This window comes from Mauremys mutica, chromosome 8 (assembly GCF_020497125.1).
Source record: "Mauremys mutica isolate MM-2020 ecotype Southern chromosome 8, ASM2049712v1, whole genome shotgun sequence".
Lineage (NCBI taxonomy): Eukaryota > Metazoa > Chordata > Testudines > Geoemydidae > Mauremys > Mauremys mutica.
The window spans coordinates 65,025,600-65,045,573 of NC_059079.1; the positions used below are offsets into that span (position 1 = coordinate 65,025,600).

Consider the following 19,974-nt stretch of genomic DNA (forward strand, 5'->3'; position numbering starts at 1 on the left):
TAAGAAATAAAAGAAATAACCCTAGTCGCGTCTTTTTAGACATTCCCTAATTTTACTTGCATATCTGAGGCTCCAGATAAGTAGGTTCGAGGTATGAATTGATAATCTGTAATCATACCTGGCTTAAAGCTGCTTACAGCATTACTGCTCCGTGTCCCTGCAGCCCAGAGAACAACAGAGAAAGGGAAAGTTTCTTTCTCAAATGTAAAAGTTCTAGCCCTCCCATTGGCTCTTTTGGTCAGGTGCCCACTCCTTTTCTTTTACCTGTGGGCTTGTTAACCCTTTACAGGTAAAGCAAGCAGAGAACAGCTACTGAGAGGGATTTTACAGCTAAGTGGCTGGCTGGGTATCCATCAAAGAGAGCTTACCCCCCTCCCCCCCATGTATCACAGTTTCACTATGCATATCTTGGCTTGTATTTTTCAATGTATTGCTCTCTCTTTATAATTCATGGGTGTCAGTTACCATGGGCAGAATCAGACTGAAATAAACCCCTGTGGTTTTTGGCCCACAGGATTCCAGTGTAGTTCCTTCTCTCTGTGCAGTCTGAAAGGGTGTTTGAGGCTTGTTCTGCTGTTGTCATAAGCAGTTATTTTCCTCAGTGACCAAGAAGAGCTACAATGGCTCATTTAAACTTCTGAAGTAATGGAGCTGTGTGGTAGCTCCCCTTGAACATGGAACCTTCAGATTTGAGAGATCTTAAAAATCTTATAATTATTTTTAAATACATTAGAAGACTCCTATGCTTTAAAATTGTTATCATGATTATGACAGTGGGAGACCTAGTTTATTGATTTAAATGATTTAGCAGTTATTTTAAATCCCATATTGTAAATTTTATGTGATATCAGAGAAGATCAAACATTGGTTTCTAGCTACAGCAGTTTTTTTCCAACAGCGATACCCTGCAAAAAGCAAAAACAAAACATGTTGGAACTGAAGTGAAAAAAAACCAGAATATTAATCACAATGGTGTGATTTAAATTTTGTTTTACAAGGTTAGATATCTCAAGTTACCAGCACTAGAAAAAATGTTGAATGCAATTAGAAATCTGAGATTCCAAGTCCTGGTTGCTTGTAATATGTCTGTTTCAAACTGTCACTTATCCTTTGGACCACTAGGGGTTTTCTGGTACTAGACCCAGACCTCATGTGAGTGTCAATTTTTCAGTCCCAGATTCCCTGGATGTCCTTCATTGATTGAACGTCAGTCAGCCAGAGACAGATTCTAAAGGGGCTACAGGCACAAGACAGGTAAACCTCCCTTGTGACATCTGGTAAGAAGAAAAGCCTGTTGAGGTAAAGATTTAACCTCCAGCAGTCCTCTGACGATAAATGGCAACATGTTGTGAATATGGCTTTTTTTAAATATTGCTTTAGATCTTCCTGTGGTTTCATTGTTCTTTTGTAACTTGGATTTTTACACAGGAATTACACACAATCTGAATCTGTCAGATGTCTTCTGCTTACATGTATCTGCATGTAGTAAAACAGCCTTCGCTCAAATTTTCCATTTTAAAATGTGTTCTTGGCCAGATAGCTTATATTGGAAGTTTAGACTTAATAGACGCAGAGAGAAAGTACAGTAACCACTAGCTTATGCAGTAAAATGTAAATACTTGCATAGCTCTTTGGGTAAAGAGTTTTTTGGCTCTGAAAATATTTCACTCTGAAAATAGCTGATTACATTCTAATGGATCACTGCATTCTGTGGCTTATGCATTATTTAGACGATGCAGTTGGAGACTTGGCTGCCTGCATGTCATTGGAATTTGGTGAGACACTGATGTATTCAGCAATGGGGGAGGCAGTGTGCCTTTAGGAAGATTGTTCTATCATACTCCGAAGCACTTTATCTGAGAACTATGTTGCTGGTAAACTAATACATTTGAATAATGTTCATAGTACATTTTAATGAAAAATTCTAGGGAATAAATATCATGTTAAAAGGAGTTTGGCTGACTTTCTGTTATGAACCTGTACCTTTAAATGAGGATCTCCTTTGATCCTGTCATTATAGCTGATTAGTTCTCACCTGGTTCCTAAATCCTTGCATATTAGAAATAGTAGGCCATCCAGGTGCATTATATTATACAGTGAGGCATGCGGTAATATTGCTTTATCACAGATGCCAACTCACTCTTTAAATGTTCTAGACCTTGACTATTTGAGAGAACTTTTCTCTCCCTAGTTGCTTCGATATGAGCAAACTTCATAGCTGGAATTCACCTCCTAGGTTAGATGCCACGGTTGTAAAAACACCTGAGTGTTCTGCCTACACTACAGCCCCTCCATTACAACCACTGGTGGAGCTCACCAAATAAATTATGGGAGGTTTGTTTAGAGTACACAAGACAACTGAGATAGCTGACATAATTGCTTTGACAGTCTCTAGGTTTAACCACAAAGGAACTGCTGGCAGCTTGTTTTCTCTGAGGGGCCCTAATCTTTGGAATTTGTTTCTCCTCTTGGTCAGCCAGAACCCAATATTCTCTGCGTACAAGGCCTGCTGCAAAGCCAACTCTTTCCCCCCAGTATCAGGAAGGGGAGAGGGTTGGCAGAGTGTGTGTGAATTTAGTTGGGTTATCAGTAGTCCTGCAAATGCTACTTTGTAAACATTTGTTTTTACTGCATGCGGGCTCTAGAGCATATGGATCTTAAAAACGGAACTATTATAGACCATACTGTGGATCTGGGGTTAGTCCTTGCTGGATGAGTACCTAAAGAATTAAACAAAAAGTGGAGAAAATTACTTTAAAATGATTTTGACATGGAACCTGTTACTTAGTTATTACTAATATAATGCCAACAAACCCTGGTTGTCTGCGGGAGGGCTGCGGGACTGGACCTGGGACCTCTGAAGCTTAAGCATGAGCCTCTACTGCATGAGCTGAAAGCCACATGACCATTAGCTAAGGCTGTAGCAGATTTATTAATCTCGCTCTAAATGGTCTCGGTGCCACTAGATGGGACAGAACACCACACTCAGGAGGTGTGTGGATTACACTAACACCTGGGGTGAAAATTTGGTACCAATTGAAGTCCATGGCAAAACACCCATTGGCTTCAATAAGGCCAGGATTTCAGCTCAGGAGTTACAGATCATGCTTTCTAGAGGGTTATGGCTGCAGCTCTTGGAAGAGGCATTGGACACTAAACCTTTCCTTTAGAGCAGCACCTTTCTCAGCTGGAGGCTAGAGTACTGTGTAAATGTCTAACTCTGGTTCCAGCATTGTTCAAGAAGGGCCTCCAAGGTGAAATCCTCGCATGTGCATGTTTCTGCCATCTATAATTCACAGTATGTTCAGGGAAGAGACACTGGTTCCTCATCCTCTCTGTGAAGACTGCTCAGTTTCCCACTTCTGCAGTGAGCCAAGCACAGACCAGTTGCGCCGTGGTGTGATTTCTCCTTACTGTTGCAAGTGTTAATGGATCCCCTTTTCTGAAAAGGAAAAAGTATTCCTGAAGCTGCTTTCTTTCAAGATGAGACAGCGACAAAGAACCGTCATATTGGCGCAATAATGGAGGAGGACTGTAATGGAATGCTAAGCTGTACTATACTGTTCCACTGCTAGGTGGCACTTGTGTGTAAAATACCTTATGTAAGCTAACCTCAACCATAGCTGACAGAGCATTAAAGGATCTTAAGATGAATGCATCTGGAGTGTATCTTACTCAGAAGTAAGCTCTGTAGTGAGTCTATATCTGAGCATGACCTGGAGTCAGAAATAAACGAGTGCCAAAGGAGAATAGAAACAGAAGGAAAACCACAACAAAGGTTGTAGGATCTCATCAATATGCCACTCTTCAGTGCTATAGGGAACTTTAGCTTTGACAAACCTTCACAATGGACAGACTGGAAACAGTATTTTGCAAGATTTCAAATCACAAACAAGCTCCACAAAGAAACTGGAGATATACGGGTATCTTTAATTTATGTTATGGGGACACAAGCAGAGATTATCTTTAAATCCTTTGCCTTTACTGAAGGCAGTCAAAAGATGACACAGAAACCGTTCCAGCCATGTTTTATACATATTTTATACTTCAGAGAAATGTAGATTATGAAGAGCATGTTTCCACCACACAATTCAAGAACCAAGGGAAAATGCTGAATGATTTATAAGAGCTCTGCATGCATTGGCTGAAAACTGAGTTTTGGAACTGAAAAAACATGAAAATATCAGAGACAGGCTGGTTATAGGGTTAACAGATAAAAACCTTTTACAGCAGCTACAATTAAAAACAGATTGAACCCTATACACAGCTATACAGATAGCAAAGCAGTCTGAACTAGTCAAACCGCAGAACAAAAGACAGGAGCAACTTGGAAAACTTGAAACTAGCTTAGAAGTTGTAAACAGACACTTGAGTGTTTACAGTTATTATCATAAAACCCCTGAAGCACGGAGAGAGAACTCTCAGGCTGCGAGGAACAAATTCCAGCCTACATGCACAAGGTGTGGAAAAAGTAATATCCCATGAGATGATGCATGTTCTGCCAGAGCACATGATGTAATAAATGCACAAAATATGGAAATTTGTAGCTGTTTTCTGCACCAAAGCAGTCAGGGAATTGACCTATGTTACAGACAATCAAGGACCATTTTTTTTCTGGGATCTATGACAGCCCTCCTGGAGAGTGAAATTGAATATTTGTGGAAAGGCTGTTGGCTTTAAAATTGTCTCGGGTGCAAACCTCACAGTCATCTCAAAAGGGACTTACTATTATCTTCAGCTCCTTCTGGAGCTGATATCTCCTGAAACAGCTCTGACAGCTCTGGAGGTGTCCTGAACTGAATGTTGGTTCACCACAGCAGCAACTTACAAAAACAAAAGCTGTGCATTCAGAGTGCATGTGATCAAAAGACCACAGGCCAACAGCCTTCTCAGGTGCAATGTGGCTAATGAGAAAAGTGGAAGAGCTTGATGGAATATTTGGTGATAGTGGGCTTTTGAAGGAGAACCCATACAAATAAATTGAGACAATGTTGTACCATATAGTGTATATTACACCTTGCAGGATTCTTATCCCATTACTTCATAAAGGGGAAACTGAATTAAAGACAATGGAGTGAATTGGCATAATTGAGAAAATCTCTGTGCCAACATATATCTTTCCAACACTGGATGACTGTCTCCCCAAAGTGAAAGAAGCTACAGTATTCTCTAGGCTGGATACCTCAAGCAGATTCTGGCAAATTCCTTTAGTCAAAGAAAATGCTAAATTGACTACATTTTCACAAACTTTGGGAGCTTTTGCTTTCAAAGATTATCTTTTGGCATCACCAGTGCACCTGAAAATTTCCAAAGAAAGATGACTGAACTGTTAACGAACACAGATGGAGTTGTAGTTTCATGAATGATATTTTGATGTGTCTTTGATGGAAGAACTCAACAAAACCCACAACGAAGTTCTACGCCTAATCATTCACTCTGGACTGAAGTTAAACAAGGAAGTGTGTCTTTTCCGCCTATCCCAAATCGAGGTTTTGGGACAGACAAACAAAGGTGGAATCAGTCCTATCCCTTAGAAAGTAAAAGCAATTTGAGCATTGAATGCACCAATGAAAGTACCAGAACTGAGATGTGTATTAGGGATGTTAAATTATCTTGGTTGATACCTTTCCACAGTGACACGGAATGAACTGGTAAAGTCCAACACATCTTGGCTATGGTTGCTTAATCAAGCAATTGCTTTAAAAAAGGTAAAAGAAATGATCTCAGCAGCTCCAGTTCTCAAGTACTACGATGTGAAGAAACCCATGATGGTCAGTACATATGCAAGCAGCTATGGCCTAGGTGATGTATTGTTGCAGCAACATGACTCTGAATGGAAACCAAGTGCATTTTGCTCTCTCACACTTACAGATGCAGAAAAATAATATGCACAGATTGAAAAGGAGTGCCTGGCAAGTGAATGGGCATGTGAGAACTTTCAAAAATATCTGTGTGGATTGTATTCGTTTACACTGATAACTGACCATAAACTGCTTGTAAGCCTCATCAGTGGAAAAGACCTGGATTAAGCACCACTGAGATGCCAATGTCTGTTGATAAGGTTAATGCGCATTAATCCAGTTGCTAAATAAGTTCTGGGAAAAATCTGGTAGTAGTAGACGCTTTGTCATGGAGCCCAGCATCGCACTCAACTACTCATGAGCTTGAAGATGACTTAAAGGCATACACGGATGCTGTGGACACATACAGACTGGTGTAAGAAAAAAGACTATATCAGCTACAAAAAGCAACCTTGATAGACATGCAACATGAAGAAGTTCCAAGTTACACTAGGACTGGCTGGTATTGAAAGGACTCTAAGGAAGTGACAAGAGGCTACTTTATGGTACATGGACAATTAAGTGAGTCAAATGGACTCATGATCAAAAAGTGATTGCATTATAATTGCAAGTGAAACAACAGGAGAAATCCTAAACCTAATCCATGAAGGACATTAAGGATTAACTAAATGCTGTGAACGGGCCAATCAGTCAATGAGATGGCTGGGCATCAGCAAGGACATAAACTATAAAATATCTTCACATGAAAGTTGCAGAACTAACAGATCAACACACACAACGTTTATTAAGAACACCTCTACCAGACAGACCTTGGAAGAGACTAGCTGCAGATTTATGCAAATTCAGAGGACATCGTTATCTGGTTGTAGTGTACTATTTTCCCAGATATAAAGATAAATATACTTGAAAGACTTAACATGTTGCAGTGTTATCAAGCAACCGAAGTGCACTTTTGCTCACTTCGGTAATCCAGAACAGCTAGTGATGGACAGACCACAATTTGCAGCAGAATTTAAGTAATTCCGAATAAAATACCATTTTACCCAGATTACCTACAAGTGAATGGAGAGGTTGAGAGAGCTGTCCAGACAGTTAAGAAAATCATACAGCAGGAAGATCCATTCCTTCCTCTTCTGAGCTTACAGATCAACATCAGTTGTGGCTACTGGATATAGTCCAGCACAACTCCTGATGGGAAGACTACTCAGATGATTTTCCAGAGCTGGTTCTATCTACTAAGTGGCTAGACATGAAGATAGTAGCCAGACTGCTTGAAAAAGAACTTATGTACACGTTTATAGCAGATATCACTTAGAGAGCTGCCAGATCTGGAACCTGGTGCCCATGTTCATGTCAAAGTGGATGGAGAAAAAGGGTGGACAACTGGAGCTGTCATAAAGAAAAAGAAATCAGCTCCCAGTTCATATGTGATCGAGACTGAGAGCGGAGAGTTCAGCAGAAACTGTCGACATCTATGGTTTGTTCCTCAGAAAGAACAATCAACAGAGAACTCTACAGATGGCAAATGCAGAAGAAGACGATTCCAAATCGACCACAATTTGTTGTTGCAACTAATGGACAGCCAGATGACTGAGTTGTTACACGTTTGGGTTGTGTAATTAGAAAACCAGTATGATTCAGAGACACTTAACAGACTGATACATACTGAACTTCAAAGATATCCTGATAGTGTAAATTTTGCGAATGGTAGAAATGTAGAACTTAAAGGGGAAGATCTAATGGAATGCTAAATCATATTATGTTGTTCAGCCACTAGCTGGCACTGTTTAAATACCATATTTAAACTAACCTCAGCCCCACTAGCAGTGCATTAAATGATCTTCTTATGAGCACATCTGGAGAGTATCTTGCTCAGAAGTAAGCTCTGTAGTTAGTCTATATCTGCTACAAGAGCATGACAAGAACAGAAATCCCTGAGCATCTATCTCCCCACCTTATTTATAGTTCTTTCCTTGCCAGGTGGTGAATTTGCCTTCCCTTAGAATTTTTGTTCCTAAAGTTAATTCAGAACATCGTATGAATGTACTCATTATTTTACTGAGAACTGTTTACTTAGCAACAAAGGAAATTTCTTTCCCCTGATGTGAAAAGAGCTCTGAAGTTGTATCTCTTTCATTCATGCAGCATTTGGAAGTCCAAAGAACTCCTTGTTTTGAAGGCTGCAGTAGGGGAAAGACACTAGCGTTATATTCTGTTGTCCTATTATGAAGCAAAGAAGCTTAAATCCTAAACTTGCAAAGTGTCTTTCTTGTGGTTGTGAGGATGACTTTCAATTATGCTACATGACAGTGCTGCAGTATTTAAGTGCACTTTACCACAGCATACAGGTCTGGGTTGAGGTGTGTGTTATCTCTGTTTTTCATTGTTGCCATCTAATTCTCAGCATATTCTGGAGAGAGATTCTGATTTCACTATATGGAGAGGTCTAGTGGTTAGGGGGCTTGCCTGGGACTTGGGAGACCCAAACTCAGTAGTCTGCTATTTCTACCTATGGCTTGTGCTATACAGGAGGTCAGCTCAGTTTATCACAGCGATCCTTTCTGTCCTTAGAATCTATGTTTGTCTGGTTGGTGCTCCAAGCTCCCCTGTAGGTATCCCCTCTGGGATATCAGCGCTTGCTATGTACACTGCCTACACACTGTACAGAGGATGATAGAGGTAATTATTTTGGTTTGTAGTCCTCTCCCCTCCTATTCCTTCTCGTGCTTGGAGATTATATTTTCTCTTTTTGTTCTGTGAGATGATGTTAAATCCTGTTTTTCTGATAGGTGGAGTGATAATACTATGTGAAAATGCTATATCTGCATATGATGAGAGAAGAGAAGACTACAACAAACAATTATCAAAGAATAATGTTCTCTTAGTGCATTTTCTTTTCTGCAACCAGGCCTAGCTACTTCCACTTTAAGGGGTCAGATGTCTTCTCTCAACCTCATTTTAGTTATGCCAAATTACAGCATAGCTTCACATACTGATCAAAAGTTTCAGAAAATCACTATCTTCAAATCTACGGATGTGCCATCTGGAAACTTGAGGACTAGCCTCCTTTAGGCTCTACCAGAGGAATCTGTTGAATTTTGATTCAATCCTGTGGTATTTCCTTTCTGTGAAGGGACCATTTTTTAGTAACAATTAAACCCGATGGATGTCCGAACTGTTGTCAGACGCCCCTGGTTTGCTGCCCTGCTCTATTCTATGTTGATAACAGTCAGCTGTGTGTGTGTGTGTGTGTGTTCCCTCTGTGTGCTACCCCGGCTCTGCAGATCGCTGGCACAGCAGACCCTGAGAGAACCCCCAATGACCACAGCCTCCGATAAGGTATGAAGGCACCTGGCCAGGTTTATTGTCAAATGAAGCATAGTAATAGTTTCTAGCAGACTCTACAGGACATACTACGAATATGTGCCGCCTGACAATGGACACAGCTCAGTCAGTGGCGGGACACTCCACTGCCCCCTAGGCAGGGCCAGCTCTAACTTTTTTGCCACCTCAAGCAAAAAAGAAGAGCGCTGTGCCAACGAACCCCCCGCCCTCCTGAGCACCACGCCGCCTGAAGCCCCGCCCCCCCAAGCGCCGCCCGAAGCCCCGCCCCCATGAGCCCCATGCTGCCGAAACAAAAAAACCACCTCCAGTGCTGTCCCAACAAACCAAAAAAAAAAACAAAACCCGAGCGCTGCCCCCAAGCATGTGCTTGGTCGGCTGGTGCCTGGAGCTGGCCCTGCCCCTAGGCCAGACATAGACACCGCCCCAGGGATGTATTCTTATACACAGGTACAAACAAGTTACACATCACTCCTGACGTATTGAGATGCAACCCCTCTACCTAGCAAGGTACAGCTCCTCTACGCAGTAAGGTGCCGCCTCTCACTTTGTACATGTTGGTTTGAACAAAACAACTCTATGCATCATATTACCCTTTTGTCTCTGTCTTTATGATGGGTCAAACTGTTCTTTGTTATGTGTGTGGAATGTGCAAGTGTCAGAGTGTTCTGGTACCTTTTAGGTATGTGTATTTTTGCAACATCTCCCCTTTCCTTGCCAGCTTCTGTGAACAGGGCCTGCCTCTGGGTCACAGTTTAACTTTGCTTTATGTTAGCAAAGCCTTGACCATTCCTTTAGTTCAGGCATTAGGCCTCATACCAGGCCTCTGATGCAAGGGTTTATGTTTCAGGGCCTCATCTTACTACACAAACTAGTAGACCTCTCTGTGGAAAGAGATGTACTGTATCTTCCTTTTAGATTATGGACTTTTGCAGAGTTTATCCCAAAGTGTAGCACATTCTTCCACAGAACTCTGAATATGATTCCTTGCTATTTCCTTTCCCCAAATGTGAGAGAAAGTATGTCACAAGTCAGACATATACAGAACCTTGTATCTGGAAATCCAATTTCCTTTTTGTAGCACCTCTTTTGAGAAGCAGAGAAAAAAACACACATAAAAATACTATTTTCTGATGGATAGAAACTGTATATTAGAGTCTTATAAAGCACAAGGTCTTTATGAGCCCATTAGAACAGGGGTTCTCAACCTTTTTCTTTCTGAGCCCCCTCCAACATGCTATAAAAACTCCATGGCCCACCTGTACCACAGTAATTGTTTTTCTCCATATAAAAGCTATGGCTGGCATTAAGGGGTAGGAAGCAGGACAGTTGCCCGGGGGTCCACACCATAAGGGGCACCGTGAAACTAAGTTTCTCAGGTTTCAGCCCAGATGCTAGAGCTCAGGCCCCCAGGCTGCAGTCCTGCATGGTGGGGCTTCGGTTTTCTGCCCTGGGCTCTAGCGAGTCTAACACCAGCCATGCTTGGTGGACCCCCTGAAACTAGCTCATGGCCTCCCAGGGGGTTGAGAACCATGGCACTAGAACATATTTACTTAGATCAGTGTCTGTGACATTGAGACAACCTTTTGAGCTACACTGATTTTTGTAAATAGTTATTGTCTAAGGTATTATATAACTAATCACTGCAGCTTTAAAAAATCTGTGATATCTATGTATTAATGTGCTGCATTTGTATTGAATTACCCTGTTTTTATTAAATGAAGGGAAAGTTAAACATCTAATTGACTGTGCTTTTTCCTGCAGGGTACACATTTGGCTAGGCAATCCAATGAACTGGTGTTTGTTTGAATGTGCTGTCTTTTTATTAGAGTGTGCGGGCATTCGTTTGCACAGTCTATACTAATAGGTATACACGTGAAGATGGGTCTCCAGTACTTGCATTTTACCTAGAGATGGATATTATTTCTTTGTTTATGTAAGCATTTCCCAGAGGTGGAGTGTGAAGGACTAACTAGAGTGGTGAATGGAGCTGCCAACAGGCCTTTTAGATGTTCTTAAGTCATAACTTTTTATTTATTGATTGATTTAAGTTAGGGCCTATCACAACAAGTAAATGCTATCAGATAGGAGAAAACACCTTCAGAATATGTCCTGAGTGTAAATGATGCAGCAATGTTGGGCTGAGTTTGCAGAGAGCCTTAAACAATAACACTGAGATATGACCTGCCCCATTAATTTCAGTGGATTCTAACTCTGATGCCAAAATGACGCTTCAGATCAGCATTTCCCAGAGATCCTAACTGCAGGGACATAAAATGAATGCTGTCTCAGTTATAAGCATAGTATTGCTACAATAAACCACAGGAGGGACTCTAACTTGGAAGGAATTGGTGCTATATATATTGTTGCACATGGAAACATTTCTTGGTACATCAAGAGGACACCACATGAGATGGACTTGGCACAGTAAGGCTGCTTCTGCCAGTTTAAGGCAAAAGAACCTCTCTGCCATTCTTTTCCCTTCTTAAGAGGGACTCCTCTTGCTGAGTTGAAAAATCATTGTGCCAGCTGAACCTTGAGAGTGCCAATGCGTCTGGCACTTCAATGGGCACTTCCTCCTTGCACCTCTCAGCATCAATTGAGAAGGTTTAGAGATTCCAAGGCTTTCTGTTCATTAAGGGGTAGTTTGTCCTAGTGAATTTGGAGGACACTACATATAGAGGAGCCTTGAAAATGTTATGGTTAGGTGTATTAAAGGACCCTTTTCCTTAGTGTATTATTGGTAGGTCTGGGGTGAGTGTCTCCTCGTTCACTCGAAAGACCTGTGATTGGAAATGGAAGAAGCATTTGGTGTGATGAGCTCAGGCTCTTGTGGATCTCTTTAAATACCTTATAAGGGGCCTACACTGCTTGCTCGGTTGAACACAATCCAAAGGCAGATTCTACTCCATTGTAAAAGGACAAAATGGTCAACAAGTGAACCTGAGTCATATGTGGACAAGTGTCTCTGCAGCCCTTTGTTCCCAAGTATGCCTGCTTTTGGACATTTTTTAAAATCCAAGTTAGGTTTCATGGGATACCCTACTTTGGACAGAGCTGGTGAATGCTACTTTCCAACTAATAACCATCTGTGCACTCAGGTTCTTGTAAATGGCGTACCGTTTCCTGGTGGCAGTCTTTTCAACCTGAAGAGCAAGCAATGCTTCAGACTGGCGGAAAAATCACTTTTTCAGATTCCTTTCCAAAGTGGCAGAGGTGTTCCTCCATAATGACTCTCATCAATATTACACCAATGCCCACATGCTCATCCCAGGGAGGTTCTTTTCACACACTTGTTGACAACTCCATGGTGTTGTACTTGAAGTGGACTAAAGGCCTTAACGCCCACCCATGCTTTCTTTTAACACATGTTGCTTGGGCAATGATGTCCCGAGGGGATCCATGTCTTAATGACTGACTACATGTTTTAATACTGGATAGCTTGCATATCAGGACGTGTATGATACAAGGCAGGGCAGCTTCTGCTTGTCTCAGCGATGTTTCAATCATAGTCCTGTGTAAAGCAGCCTTGTATATGCCATACTGTTAGCAAAGCTCTGTTCCTTAGGGCTTGTCTATGGTATGACATTGTGACAAAACTTTTGTCTTTCATGGGTACTTAAAAAAGCCCTCCCCCCCCCACAAGTTTTGCCAACACAAGTGGCAGTGTGAACGCGGCAGGAGAGCGAACGCCACTCGTGGGGATGGAAGTATTTTGTCAGCAAAAGTGCTGACAAAATACTGACAGAGAGCGTTCACACCCGCTGACTTTTAGCGACAAGGCTGTGTTGACACAGCCTTATCTCTAAAAGCTGCGTAGTGTAGACAAGCCCTTAGATTCATCTACCGTGAAGAAGAGTTACTATGTTGTTCTGCAGAACCTGCCTTGAAGTAAGGGAGTGCTGTCCCGCACGCTCCAATCTTTGTGCATAAGTATGTCCTATATATGTAATTGGCCAAAAGTTTGGAGAGGTCTTTTGTCTGGATGTTCCTTAAGCCTCATGATTTTGGCTTGCCTATGGGTTGGAGAGCCTGGGGCTAAGCCAGCCCTGATTACAGGACATACCACACCTGGGTTGAATCAGATGATCCCAGGGTAAAAGGCAGCAGGAAGCTGCAGTGAGGGAACTGCAGCAGGAAATTGCAGGGAAAGAGGGTCTTCAGTCATAGTCCCTCAGGATGGGACAGTTCCTTAGGAACTAGGGGCTAAGCACAGCTTAAACCTGTGTGGAAGATTGTTCATGTTTATTTGAGAACTTTAATTTAATGGAAAACCTAAACCCCTAAGAAGGGCTGTGATTGAAAGAGAGACTGGAGTTTGTTGAAGGAGCCTTGGTAAAGGGGAAAACAGGAGTAGAACACAGCAGAGGTTTTCCTATCCACCAGGGGCACCCAGGTGGTGGCCAGCCCTTTTGTGGGGAGGTATTTTACTTCCTCCTCCGAAAACCACAAATAAATACAAACTTTTTGGTACATGCAGTGCTGACCTTGTGCCAGTCAGTGTTTATCATTATACTCTTCACTGTGGGACATCTGTCAAGCTAGTCACTCTCCAGGAGTGAGAATCCTTCACAGATGGTCTTTTTAGAAAGAAGATAACCTACTTACTTTGGGATTCTACTTCTTTGAAGATGTCCTCTTTCTTAAGCCACTCTCACAGAGCCCCCCCCCACCCCCGAGGGCTTGGGGATGTGAGTGATGGGGTTTACCTGGCTGTTACTTGCTCTGGAATAATCTTTTTTTTTTATATCGTCATTCACAAACATTTTAAAATGGAATTAGAGATCTAGAGGAGCTCTTGCTTCCCACTCTTGAAAGGAAATTATAGAGTGTTCTGGGTCCTCTGAGTGTAGAGTGTCTTCAGTAGGGCAGAGCCCATGAGTCAGCCTGTAGGTGTCTGAGTTTAAAATATCTTGAGAAAAGGGGGGAGTTTTCTGCATGATTCTTAGAAGACCCAGGAGAGCACAGCTAGGTAAGCGGATGTGATTCTGCTTCTTTTAAAATAAGGCAAATGCCCCATTCCTTAGTTCCGCACCCTGAACTGTAAGAAATTGCTGTGGTGGCTCAGCATGAGTGAGGTGAGGAACTATGGAAATTGCCAACAAGATGGAAAGAATTGTAGTTCCAAGTCCTTTACCGGCATTAACTAACTATGGTGTAAGGGGTTCATGGCATAAGGGGGAGGGAAGGGATGGGGGAAAGGCCAGACTGTGGGAGAACACATAGAGGAGCCTTGAAAATTTTATGGTTAGGTGTATTGAGTGCATAGACACATGAGGGTCTCTGACCCTGAAAAAATTCCTACAAGCAAGCCTTTCAACTCCCTCCCAATGAATGACAAAATTCTCATGATTGGGTGTGGAGATGTTAGAGGAAAAATAGATGCAATTTAATTCTTTTTAAGATGAGAATTATATCTGAGTTCTCTTGACTATCAGTCCGATTCACTTCAACCAGAGTGAGTAGCCAAAAAAAAATCCAAAAAACCTAAAACATTCCTTAATTTGTGAACTGTTCCTTTGACCCTGCATTTTAAATCCTGGGTTCCATTAGATTAGCTGGATGAAAATTAAGTTTACCACGTTTTAATGTTTAACAAGAGTTTCTCCCTTATGTACTATAATTTTTTTTTAAGTGAAGGTTTTGGTATGCTGAAAACTGTGTTCAAATTACAAGCTATCAAGGGATATTTCAGATTTTTAAGGGGCTTCCTGGTCCTGCTTGCGGGCTAGGGGGCTCTGTAGAGAAGTATGTGATCTGGGCATGAAGCAGTCAGTCTGCAAAGAGCCAACCTAGAGCAAGATGGGGTGAGTTGTGCTGCTCTGCCATAGGAAGCTGTTTGCTCTGTGTGTGGCTGATTTTGGCTCTTGTGTGTTAGGGTTCTTGATTCTAAGAAATAACATTGACTTTATGTTGCAACATTCCAGAAAGTATTTTATTTTTTAATCTAACTTCTCTGTGTGCCCGCTGTGAATGTAACAATGGCGTAGTGTCTTTTTTTGTTTTTTGTTAAAAGAATGATCCATATTGGTAAAAATTCCATTGTCTGACTTTCTCAGTTGTGATCATACTCCCCTTATTTACATTCTGACTTTTCTTGTAGGGATTTTCTTCCACGAGGATCTGGAATTGTAACAAGGCGACCATTGGTTTTACAGCTTGTCACTGCCAAAACAGGTATTTTACCTGATGTATATTCCTCTTATATAGTTCAGCATCAAAGTATTTTTACTTGAATGTTTTTTTTAAGTGTTATAAACCTGTCAGTGTGAGGGTTTACACCAGTCTTTTGTGTTGTAAACAGACTATTCAAAGTAGAGTTTGCCATGGGGAAGAAATAACTGCAAACACTTACACACGTGCATGGTCCCATTGAGTTCATTGTCCCATCTGGGCCATAGTCTGTAATAATTTTAGAGCATGCCATATTTTCAATTAGCTAGTGGTTGCTTTTAATGGCTAAATGTGAAAAGTAGGGGAAAATAGTATATTATGTACTAGTTATTTTAGAGAAAAAGAATTACCTTTAAATGTTAGATTAGATATGTTTGTTCTCAGTAAGCTGTAAAATTAGGTTTAACAAAATAAAATATAACCAAAATGGACATACAGGGACTTCAATTTTGCCCTCCAGGGTAGTCAGTGATGTTTGCAAACAGCCTTTTTTCTCCAGTAACTTTTCCATGTCATGAGTTGTGGAAATTTCTGGAGAAGGGCAAAGTTGGCAGTAATAGAAGTTCCTGAATCAAAAAAATTATCTGACCAAAAATTATACTCTATCTTGGACACAGTATCACGTATGCAAAACTGAACGTATTTGTCAGCATTCATTAACTTATGCTTATCTAAGTGGACTTTCATCTGCCATTGTGCTGTCCAATCTCCCACTGTGTTCAAAGCCATCTGGAACTTCTCATAATCCCACTGGTTTTTAATAGCCAAAACATAGTGTGTTCAGTAAACTTCACTAGCTTGCTCTTGACCTAAGCCTTAAATTGCTAAAATATGGTAAATAAAAACAAACACTACATTAAAAGAGTGTTCAGGTGGCAAAGGCAAGCACTCAGAAGTTAAGAAATGCAACCTTAATTTAGTTCGCTTGTGTGAATGCATTATTACAGAGTCTTGAATTACTTGATCAGATACTATCTTTCCACAGGATCCCTGCCTCATTCAGTGAATGGGTTATTAGTCAAAATTTCTTTTTATCTTCCTCATTCATTGTGTAGTCTGTGCTGAGTGCAAAATTATTAAGTTCCTCAGTGGTGTGCTTCATAAACATTAATGAGTTTATCTGCACGACACCATTGGGATATTGGGTGATTTTATTATCCACATTGTACAGAAAGGAAAAAGGTAAACAAATACAATTGTTCGACTGTATCATCTCTACCATGATCCTCAGCAGGGTATGAGCCATGAATGTTCAGCTCTGCAGCAGACTTCTACCACTTGTGCTATAGGACAGCCAGCGACAGTAGCTGGTATCTGAAAAGGGGTGGAGGGAATGGGCCGTGTGCAGGGTGCTTGGGTGGAGGCCAGTCCAGCATGCCCTAGAGAAAAATTGAGGGATCTACCTGTGCCCCCTAGCCAATCCTTCATATTCCCTGAGGGGGGCATGCTCCAGTCTTTTGGGAAATGCTGGCCTATTTATTAATTTTTCATTGTTATACAATAAGACTTTGCTCCTTTTTTGCTTGTTTTTCTTTTTTTTTTTCTTTTTTAAAGAAACATCAAGTAAATTGGATCCCCTGGGTCACCTTTATCTATTTCCCCAATTTAAAAAATAAAGAACCCACAGCTGTAGCAGGTTAGAGAAGCACAATTTTCTCTGACAGGAGCTGTGGAGGTTTGATCTTATCAAGTTTATACTTACCTGACTGTTGGGAAATCTAATTAAAGATAGACTAGTACAACAGTTTCCTCAGTACTATGAAGAGACTCTCCAACCTGTAGTCCTAGGATCTTTCCTGGCTCCTTTTCTATTAAAGTGGAATAAGTTTAAAAAAAACAAACAAACTACAATGGGGTGGTGCCATGGTTCTTGGGATACCCAGGACTGAGAGTCCCCTTGTTACCCCCTGCAGCCCTTCGGAGGCTTGCTTGTGTTTAACTGGGTGTTAGTTCCCTTACACCACCAGTCTGTTAGCCACTCAAGCAGTCTGCAAGCCCTTACTTTGTCTTGCAGGTTAACAATAGATGCATCCCAGTCCTGACCCCCTTCAAAGCATCTCCTGTAGTGTCTAGCCCCTTATCCACTGAACACTCACAGAAATACCACATCTGCTGTCCCCAAGGGAATAGTGTACACACCAGCTTGTATGATTCAGCTTAATACCACAGCATTGAGATATATTTACAGTGAAAACCACAATAAGTTGATTGTCAAAGATTCAAGAGACAGTGAGTAAGGATAACTGAAACAGGTTAGATATAAAACAAAATCATAACATGCTTTCTAGAGGCTAAACTTAATTTAACAGGCTAACCTGTCTAAAGACGTTTATCTTAACCCCCCCCTCCCCCGAGTCCTTTGCAGTGTTTTCAACCCAGGTTGGTTGAGATTCTGTTTTCATGAATGTAAACATGCTGTCTGTTTTCTTCCTAGGTGCAGAATGGTGGGGTGTCTTTGTTCCCCATTTATATAGTCCAGTCAACATTTCAAGCCTTTTGCAAGATAAGGTTCTCTTCTCTCATTGTGTGCTCTTCCTGTTGACTTCATAGCTCTCTGACTCTGTATGCAAATGTGCCATTGTGAGCCTGGTTTTCATTTAAGACCTCACATGAGATTCTTTGGTGAACCAGAATGTACATACTAGTATCAGGATATTCTTGTAACCCCCTTGCCAGCTGGGTCACAGGTGAGGGACACCTTTCTTAATATTGTCAAGGGGAAGGAGACTATATGTGTGAGTGGAAGAGGGTATTGGCAACTCATATTGAGTTGTGAAGTTGGGGGGCTTCTCAGGTGTTGAGGGGTTGGTAGATGGCGCTAAGGGCTAGGGATGGGATTGGATTGGGGGCAGATGACAAAAGAGGTTGAGGGTTTGGCAGCTCAGGTGGTGTTGCACACTAGAGCTTCTTGCAGACTTTGGCAACTGGGGACATGTTGTGGAAGGGTACAGGAGGATTTAGCCACTGAGGGGCGTCCTAGACATTGGTATAAGATGGTCTGGCATTTGTGTGGGAAGGGATGGATCTTGTGTGTTGGCTTATCATAGAATCATAGAATCTCAGGGTTGGAAGGTACCTCAGGAGGTCATCTAGTCCAACCCCCTGCTCAAAGCAGGACCAAACCCAACTAAATCATCCCAGCCAGGGCTTTGTCAAGCCTGACCTTAAAAACCTCTAAGGAAGGAGATTCCACCACCTCCCTAGGTAACCCATTCCAGTTCTTCACCACCCTACTAGTGAAAAAGTTTTTCCTAATGTCCAACCTAAACCTCCCCCTCTGCAACTTGAGTCCATTACTCCTTGTTCTGTCATCTTCTACCACTGAGAACAGTCTAGATCCATCCTCTTTGGAATCCCCTTTCAGGTAGTTGAAAGCAGCTATCAAATCCCCCCTCATTCTTCTCTTCTGCAGGCTAAACAATCCCAGTTCCCTCAGCCTCTCCTCATAAGTCATGTGCTCCAGCCCCCTAATCATTTTTGTTGCCCTCCGCTGGACTCTCTCCAATTTATCCACATCCTTCTTGTAGTGTGGGGCCCAAAACTGGACACAGTACTCCAAATGAGGCCTCACCAGTGCTGAATAGAGGGGAATGATCACATCCCTCGATCTGCTGGAAAGGCAGTGGGCTAGGTGTTTAAAATGAAATACTTCAATAATGAAAAGATATAGCTGGTGGAAGACTTACTTTTAAGTGGGGTTTTCTGTGCTTCCTCTTTTAAAAGAAGTCTTGGCAATTACCTGGATATATTGTAATGATCCATTGTGGTCTTGCTGTTTAGTCAGATTGATAGTTTTATGGTGGGAACAGAGGTTAGTTTAAGTATTGCTCGTATATCACATCTTATGCCCCTAGTACTCCCATAGCTGTATAAATCCTGTATTCTCTTACAGCCTCAGGCATGTTTCATTAAACATTGTGAGTGACATGAGAGCTCTTAAGCAGCTGGCACTTTCTCTTGACCAAGTCTGATGATGTCAGCAATATCTGGGGGTGTTTTGTCAGGAGAAGTAAAAATCTGGCTGTCGTGGGTGATCTTACAATTGAAAGGAAAATTCTGCTAGAATTGTTCTGATTTATGAGACTCGTATCAGGGCGGCCTAGCTGGTTTAGAACTATAGTTGCAAACAAAGTGGGCTGCATTTGTAAATATATTCTATACTATGCCAGCTTCTCAAAAAAACCCAACAGTCTTGTAAATGTCTGGAGACTCATCAAATGCTCTGTGCTGGCCACGAGAGAGATTTAATATTCATTGCATGTACAGCATATGGGCTCTTGAGAGACTATAGATAAAGTCAAACATATTACTCTCAAGCCAAGTCAACAGCTCATGTTTTAAATGAAGTGCTTTGCCTTTTTCAAGCATAGTGATGGAATATGTGACACTTTAAAAATGTTGCTTAAAAGTTGTACCAAATGGACATGCACAACCTTTGTTCTGTGGTCAGCACAATGAGACAACCTATTCTTTATTTTGCTTTGGCTACCATTATTCTTAATGAAAATGGGAGAACAGGTCCCCCTTACTACATTATGAATGCATGGTGAACAATGCTTTTGTGTCCTATCTCTTTGGAAGCTGTTAGTGAGTGAAAACAAATACAGATGGCCTCATAGTACTGAGAGTGAGACTTTATATTTAGTGGTGAACAGAC

General features: G+C 41.5%; 1 protein-coding gene across 16 annotated transcripts in view; it reads left to right on the forward strand.

Moving 5' to 3' along the window:
- Window positions 1-19,974, forward strand: part of DNM3 (dynamin 3) — a 406,816-nt gene that overhangs the window by 24,113 nt on the left and 362,729 nt on the right. For all 16 annotated transcript variants that reach the window (XM_045026194.1, XM_045026192.1, XM_045026186.1 and 13 more), the window contains exon 2: window positions 15,247-15,320. In XM_045026194.1, the coding sequence (XP_044882129.1) occupies window positions 15,247-15,320 (74 nt within the window). The remainder of the gene's footprint in view (window positions 1-15,246; window positions 15,321-19,974) is intronic.